The sequence below is a fragment of the Propithecus coquereli genome, unplaced genomic scaffold (genome assembly GCF_000956105.1).
Source record: "Propithecus coquereli isolate 6110/MARCELLA unplaced genomic scaffold, Pcoq_1.0 Scaffold449, whole genome shotgun sequence".
Taxonomy (NCBI): domain Eukaryota; kingdom Metazoa; phylum Chordata; class Mammalia; order Primates; family Indriidae; genus Propithecus; species Propithecus coquereli.
In genome coordinates this window covers 1,513,490-1,521,890 of record NW_012150274.1, presented here as the reverse complement: position 1 = coordinate 1,521,890, position 8,401 = coordinate 1,513,490, and the positions used below count along the sequence as shown (strand labels likewise).

Sequence of the window (8,401 nt, the reverse complement as noted above, 5' to 3'; positions counted from 1 at the left end):
AACTCCTAGAAGAAGACAGAGGAAGAAAGCTTCACAACACTGGATTTGGCAGTGATTTCTTGGGTACGACACCAAAAGTACAGGCAACAGAAGAAAAAACAGACCGTGTCTTCATGAGAATTAAAACGCTTTGTGCATCAAAAGATGCTATCAGCAGAGTGAAAAAGCATCCTGTGGGAGGAGAGAAAATATCTGCAGATCCTTTATCTGATAAGGAGTTAATGTCTAGAATATATAAAGAAGTCCTACAACTCAACAACAACAAAAACAACCTGATTTAAAATGGCCCAGGGACTTAAATAGACATTTCTTCAAAGAAGACATAGAGATGGCGAAAAAGCATGAGAAGATGCTCGACATCACGCACCACTGGGGAAACGCAAGTCACAACCACAGTCGGATACGGCCTCACACCCGCTCGGATGGCTGCGGTCAAAGAAACAGCACATGACGAGTGTGGGCAAGGATGTGGAGAAACTGGAATCCTTGTGTGCCGCTGGCGTGGACGTAAAATGGTGCAGCCACCGCGCAAAACAGCATGGCGGTTCCGCAGAAAACTAAACCCAGAGTTGCCACTTGCTCCGGCAACTGCGCTTCTGGGTGTTTACGCAGAAGAACTGAAAGCAGGGTCTCGGAGGCGTGTGTGTGCATGCGTGTACACAGCAGCGTCACTCCACGGCTGAAACGTGGAAGCAGCCTGGGTGCACGCTGACGGATGGATGGGCTTTGAGAAAAATGCTGTGTGCGCAGAGCGGAGTAGGATCCAGCCCTGAAAGGAAAGGAGATCCTGACCCAGGCTGCCACAGGGAGAACCTTGAGGACGTGACGCTGAGTGAAGTATGTGAGTCACGAAAGGGCAAGTGCTGTAGGACGCTACTCACAGGAGGTCCCCAGAGCAGTCGGGTCACAGGTCCGAAGGTACAGTGGTAGCTGCCGGGGACAGGGAGAGCCAGTGGGGAGTTCGTGTTTAGTGGGGACTGAGTTTCAGTTTCACAAGATGGAAAAGATCTGGAGAGGACGGTGGTGATGACCGCACAAAAATATGAATGTACTTAAGGCCAATGAACTATATATACTTTAAAGTGGTTAAAACGGTCACTTTTGTTACGTATCTTTCAACACACATACGCACACATGACAAGGCATCCCCATCTCCTGGAGTCAAGACCAGGGAGAAGCAACCAAGGTCATGAATACCTGTAAAACAGGTGACCCCGGGGCTCCAGGCAAAGACGGCACAAGGGAGGCAGGTCAGCACAGAGGGGAGTGCACACAGCGGGGAGAGGAGGCAGGTGCCAGGGCGGCCGGGAGGCCCGTGGAGCACCTGCTTTCACGAGCTGCGCTCTCTGTCCCCGTCTCTCTCTCCCTCTCTCTCCCTCTCTCTATCTTACTTACACACTCTGTCTGCCTCTCTGCCCCGTGGAGACCCACCCAGCTCGCCCACCGTTTGCCATAACCAGATGTGGTTTCTCCTGCTCAGGCCTCCATCCATCCTGTGCATGCAGAACGCTGCTGGAATGTAACACATCTGCTCCGTGAAACTTTTTAAAAGTCTTTCTCAAACGCGCCAGGCGTGACTCTAAAGCACTGTCCGAACACAGGACCCAGACGGTGCCTTCCCATGTCACCTACAAACGACCAGGCAGCCTGCTGTCCACCTCAACTGGCGCTTGTACACAGACACAAAACGTAATTTTAAAGTACATGCAAATGAGGGGCAGAATTAAAACCTGAAGAGCAAATAACCACCTGAGGCTAGTTCTTTCTAAGGTACAAAACCTGTTCTTTAATTTAACAGGTTATCTTCAGAAATCTAAACAGTAAGATTAAGAACTGCTGAACCTGGGTGAGGATTCTGGATTTCGTTGGGACTCTGTTATCTAAGGGCGCAAAGGTAAGAGGGAGGGAAGGGAAGACCTGCAGCTGGAGGCAGGGTGGCACAGCCACAGCCGGACACTCACTCACACAGTCACCAAGAATCACTTGTCCACCAGCACCCAGAGCCCAGCGTGGGCACCTGGGGAAGGAGGTGGGCGTAGAAACAGAGGAGGAAGCAGACGGGCTGCCCCTGACACCTCCCGGAGCGCGCAGCTCGGCTGGGAAACAGTCCCGCGACACAGGCCGCAGCAACAGCGCTGCAACCCAGAAAGCAGGTTCCCTTCCCGCAGCATCAGCTTTCCTTGCTCTGTCCACGGGGGAAGCAGCAGTAAGAACGTCTGAAGCTGTGCTGATGCTTCAGTAAACTTTTACAAGAAAATCAGATTAATTATCATAAGCCTGAAACACTCATTTTACCACTGGAATGACTGTCTTTAAAACCCGATTTTCAATAGCACGTGGTGTCCTACAAATACCAAACAGGACTGGACTGGCTTTGGGATGGCAGGAAATTCCAAGGGGCGGGGAGCAGAGGCAGGTCCAAGCCACAGGCACCCAGCAGCTCCCGGGAGCAGAGCAGGGGCCCGGTCTCTGCCAGCACCACGTCCACAGCCCACGGGGACAGGCACCCAGGTCAGTCTACTCCTCCTTCCTCCCACGGGGATCCCCAGGAGCAGACGAAGGTTCTCCAGGGTGCAGAGAAGGCATCGATAGTCTTTGGGAAATCAGGTTCCAAAGCCTCAAAACACTCAAGTTCTCTTTCCCTACAAATGACCAGTCTGCAAATGTTTAGTAATTTTCAACCAAATGATATGTGTTGTAATCAACTGTATACTGTTAATTATCACAATAATAGCTCCAACCAGAACAAAGGCTTATGGTCAGAGAAGTTTTTTGAGATTAAATTTCAAAGTGCTTTTTTCCCTAAAGGAATATAATAAGGTGACAATAAAAGATCCTTACAGATAAAAATATATTAGAATAAAATCCTGGAGGTGAGAATGCAATAAAAGTATAACTTCAAGGAGATAAACAAATGATTTAAAATTTCTGACATGCATCCTAAAATGGATAATGGAGTGTCATCCATAGACCAAAAAAATGAGCCTCAACCCAAGCCACAGACCTAATACAAACGTTAAACTCAAAATGGATCACAGACTTGAAGTTAAGACAAAACTAAAAAGTTTCTAGAAAAAGCAATTAGAGAAATCAAGATCTAGGACTGGGGGAAGAGCTCTCAGACAGGACACCAAGAGCATAACCCATGAGAGAAAACTGACAGGTTGGACCTCATCAAAATGGAAAACACTTCCTCTGTGAAAGACCCTCTAAGAGAAAGGAGATGAGCTTCACACCAGGAAAAGTACTTGCAGACCACGTACCGCGTGGCGGACTCACACCCAGAGCTCTCCGAGCTGACAGAACAATCCAGTTACAAAATGGCAAAAGGTGTAGAAGGCGCATCACCAAAGATGCCACAGGTGGCAGGCAGGCACCTAGAGATGCGCGACAGGTCGGCAGTCAGGGGAGAAGTCCGCCTGACGCGTGATGGCTGTCACAGCCGTCAGGACGGCTGGGATGACAACAGCTGCAACACCCCCCGCTGGCGAGGGCTCGAGAAACTGGACTGCTCCAGGCTGCTGCTGAGACCGTGACATGCCGCAGCCGCTCTGCAGTGTGGTTGGCAGTTTCTTATACAGCTAAACATCTAGCACCATACAAGCCAGCAATGACACACCTGTACAGTCAACCCACAGAGAGAAAAACTTATGTCCACACAAAAATGTGTACATCAATGTTCAGGGCAGCTTTAACGTAACAGCCAAACACTGGAAACACCAATGTCCTTCCATGGGTGAGGGGCTGGAGTGGAGCCCACCACACGATGAATACCAGGGACCAGCACACACAGGAACGGACTAGTGATGCAACTCAGATGGATCTTAGGAGAACCATGCAAAGCAGAAAGAGCCACTCTCAAAAGGTTGCATACCACACAATTCCATTTATATAACATCTGAAACAGGCCGGGTGTGGTGGCTCATACCTGTCTTGATTTCGACGCTGTGCTCTTATTATGAAAATGTTACCACTGAGGGAGACAGTGCAGCGTACATGGGATGTCTCTACTATTTCTGCAGCTTCCTGTGACTCTGCAATCATTTTAAGGATTTTTTTAAAAGTTCTGACACGTACTGAAAAATATCGCAAAAGGCTGAAGCTGAGTCAGGTCAGCCATGCTAGAGCAAGCCGAGGGCCAGGGCCAGGGCAAGTGTCAGGTGCTGGTGTCGGGAGGCACCCATCTGGCTGTCTTAGAAGAGAATGGAACCCAGCAGCTGTGGGGACCCCTGGGGAGAGGGCAGCCCATGCCCTGGGCCCAGCAGTCCACTCCAGCCAAGCCCTGCAGGCACACAGAGCAAGCGCAGCACGGCACAGCGGCACAGGACACAGGCGAGCACGCCCGGGGAGAGGAGGTCAGCATTTGCGAGGAAAGATCACCAGCAGCATGAGCTGCCAGGTCCAAACAGAACTCTCACTTGAGGAATCAGAATTTATAACAGAGACTATAAAAGAATTATAATTGCTATCTTTTGAAGGATAAGACAAAATATAATTCAGAACAGTTTTTCTCAATTGCAAAGATGTGGAAACAACCCAAGTGTCCATAAATACATGAGTGGATTAATAAAATGTGGTATATGTACACCATGGAGTACTATTCAGCTTTAAGAAACAATGGTGACATAGCACCTCTTGTATACTCCTGGATAGAGCTGAGACGCATTCTACTAAGTGAAGTATCCCAAGAATGGAAAAACAAGCACCACATGTACTTGCCATCAAATTGGTGTTAACTGATCAACACGTAAGTGCGCATATAAGAATAACATCTATTGGATGTCAGGCAGGGGGGAGGGGGGAGGGGGAGGAGGGGACGGGTATACGCATACACAAAGAGTGCGATGCGCACCATCCAGGGGATGGACACGCTTGAAGCTCGGACTTGGCGGGGAGAGGGGGGACCAAGGGCAACATACGTAATCTAAACATCTGTGCCCCCATAATATGCTGGGAAAAAAAAAGTTTTTCTAAGAAAAACAGAAACAAAGATTAAAATCAGGGACATTGACTATAAAAACCACAAATGTCAGAATAAAACATACCAACATATGGAATGAACAGCAAGAATGTGAAGGGCTAAGAAACAAATCAGGAAGTTGGAAAACAGGCAGGGAACTGTCCAAGGAGACAGAAGATCCAACCACCTAAAAGGAAGTCTACAGGAAGAAACCGGAAAGAAAAATTACACGCAGCATTTTTCTGGAGCTACAGGCACAAATCCTCAGATGGACAGGGCCCGTGGGAAAGGTTCTGTGTGTGAAGCCCTAAAAGGCTGCAAACTGCAGATGATCCACAAACAAAGGACAAGAACACGGATTCGGAATGCTCACCAGCGATGTCAGATACAAGAAATTCCAAGGGAATGTGGTCACACACCCAGAACTCATACCCAAAGTAACATCAGGGTGGGAGAGCAAAGTAACAGCACCGCACACCGTCTGAACACCTCATTGGGCACGTGCCACGGAAGACAAGGGGATGAGCCAAAGACCAGCAGGCCGCGAGCCAAGCGCAGGTCCTGCCAGCACAAGCGTCCAGACACAGGCTCAGTCTGCTCTCAGGTGAGACTGAGTCCGGCAGCTCGGGGTTAGGAGGGAGCCTGGGGCGGGTCCCTCACTCTCACACTGCGGCCCCACCCAACTTCACTGCTCCTCACTTCCCAGTGAGGCAGGGTGAGGGCTGCGGATCTCCAGCTGGAAGGAAAACCCCAGGCCCAAAGCAGAAGAGGAAGGCGCCTCCTCGAAAGTATCCGACACGTCTTTACATCAGGGGCAAAAGGACCTATCAGAAGCGTTAAGCCCAAAAAGGAAGTGAGGAAGAGTCACTGGGCTCTGTCACACATTCATGAGGCACGAGCAGCACCTCCCAACTCCACAGGCCAGAGGTGACCATCTGTTGGATGGCCACTGCCGTTCACTGGCCTTTCTCTTTAATGCGTGGAAGTCCACGCGCCATCATTAAAACAGACGAGAAGAACGAAAGGAAACAGCAAGAGAAGACACAAAATTACCAGGCCTATGATGGATTTCGGCATGGTCTTGCGTGCCCTGTGAACTTTGACATCGGTGCCAGGGGCGGGAGGCTTCCTGTCCTCTGCGTCCACACTCCCTTCCCCGAGCACAGGCGATGCTGCGGCGGGCGTCTGGGGAAAAGCGCTTGGAGTCCTGCCTTTACCAGCCCCTCCAGGAAGGGTTTTTGCAGCATGGCCAGGAAGCGAGGAGGCCAGCGCGCTGGTAGTCCTCACGGGCTGCCCCTGCAGGCCCGGTTTACCTAGGAAGTATCCATTGCTGCCCACGACAGAAGTCTGCACGAAGTCGTCGGTCGTGACATGGTTTTGCTTCCCCACTTCTGTGTCTCTTTCTGAAATCCCATTTTCTGCTATTCGGGTGAGTTTATTGGTACCTTCCTGTGGGCTGACTTTTGTGCTCTCCTGAGTGTGTTTTGCTGCATTCAGATGACTGCTGGCGTCGCTTTTTTCACAAGACCCGTTGGTTTCGCCGTCTGCTGCCATGTGGGCCTCTCCTGCTTGTTTCTCTGCTGAACCTTCATCGGCAGCCATAGATATCTCTGCGGACAGAGGACAGAGAACCGTCACTAGCTGTACACACCCGCCCTCCTACGACACCACCACCAACGCAATCTCTTTGACTGCTTATGTGAAACTCCTACCGACAGTCCTTTTATTTCATATACAAACTAACATTTAAGTTCAAACATTAAAGATAAAATTATTTCTTAAACATGAAGTTTGAAAGTTAATTGGTTAAGTTAGGGAGTCACCAGTATAAGGAGAACCCGAGCATGTTTGGAGAACTGATAGAGAACAAGGCTTCAGAAGTAGCTTCTTCCCAAGAACAAGCCTAAACAGGCAGGCAGGAAGGGGCCGGACTTCCAGCTACCCCTGGTCTGCTCGCCTTTCTCTGCAGACACCGGCAGATCTCACCCAGGACAGTCATAACGAGAAACACACTTTACACAGAAGACAGACAAAAATGTTTAACTCCACTGACAGGCTGAAGCAACGAACTCACCATTGCATCCCTGGACGCAGAGAGAGCTTCCATCAAGCTTGCGGCTCCACCACTCAGCGCCCCTTACTGCTCCCACCTGTCCCGTGCTCAGCAGCTAACACTGCAGACCTTATCATTTACCACACTGATTGTCCTTCCTCCCCCAGGACCTAAGTTCTACGAGCACGACATCTTTCTGTGTGTTCACAACTGTGCCTCGAGCGAGCTGCGGGCCCCTGGCACATAATGTGTGTAATAATACTTTCTGAATAAATAAAAAGCCATTAATAATTTTGTAAAACCCTCAGCAAAACAGAACAGGTAGACGCCTCCTTAACTTGGAGAAGGCTATAGACCAAATTCTGAGCAAATGTATACTTAATTCGCAAATACGAAATTAACCACACACAGGACAAGAGCATGAGGACACTCATTAATAGCACTGGTGTGTAACACGAAGGAGGTGCTGGGTGAACCTAAGTGGAAAGAGAGAAACGAGAGGCGCAGGGCTGGAGAGGAAGGGACGGACCAGCGCTTCACACCTGGTGTCATCATCCCCTTGAGACAGAATCAGTCCTTGAGCAAACACACGAGTGCAGTAAGATTGCTGAATAAGGGCATTTCTCTACCCAAACATTAACTAGAAAACGTAGGAGAAAAACAAAGCTATTAGTCACAAAAGCAGGAAAAACTACAACGGATATAAAAAATTAGCCAAGATCACTCAAAGCCTGTGTAGAGAAAAACTTTTTAAACAGAGGGCATTTCATGCTCTTAAATGGGATGACACATTACAAAGCTGTCAGGTCTTCTCAAATTAAACCTGTAAATTCAATGATATTCTAATCAAAATTCCCATTAGTGTACTGAAGAACGCCGTGACCTTAATCTAATATATATACAGAAGAATAAATTTTCACAAGTAACAAAGTACATCATGAAAAGAATAACAAATCATGGAAAAGGAAAAACAGACTCACTATAACAGAGAAAAATGTGCATGGGCCCTGACCACACACCACTGGCACAGCTGGATTCCAGACGCTGCTCAGCAGGGCACGGTTGGAGGAGCAGCAGCAGGAGGAAGAAGGCAGCGCCCGCCCTGCTGAGTCTGAACCTGAAGCCGCAGCCCACACCTGTGGTCTCAGCTAGGCCTGGGTGAGTCCCCTGCACACTCACGCTTGGGAAATAACGTCCCAGACGGTCTGAAAACCTCAAGTTAATAAAGGAAAATGCAGAAGAATAGATCTGTGGCCTAGAAACAGGGAAAATTCATAAAACAGCAAAAGCATAAATCGTAAAAAGAAAAATCTAATTATATCAAAATTGTAGATTTTTGTTCTATAAGGAATTTAAATAGGCAGGTTAAACAATGAAGAATGATACAA

General features: G+C 48.8%; 1 protein-coding gene across 2 annotated transcripts in view; it reads right to left on the bottom strand.

The window, feature by feature from the left end:
- EHMT1 (euchromatic histone-lysine N-methyltransferase 1) overlaps positions 1 to 8,401 on the bottom strand; it is a 226,780-nt gene that overhangs the window by 134,740 nt on the left and 83,639 nt on the right. The window contains exon 3 of one of the 2 annotated variants that reach the window (XM_012654816.1): positions 6,014 to 6,570. In XM_012654816.1, the coding sequence (XP_012510270.1) occupies positions 6,014 to 6,562 (549 nt within the window). In that variant the 5' untranslated portion in view covers positions 6,563 to 6,570. Of the gene's footprint in view, positions 1 to 6,013; positions 6,571 to 8,401 lie in introns of those variants that run through there. The other variant, XM_012654817.1, reaches the window with a different exon arrangement.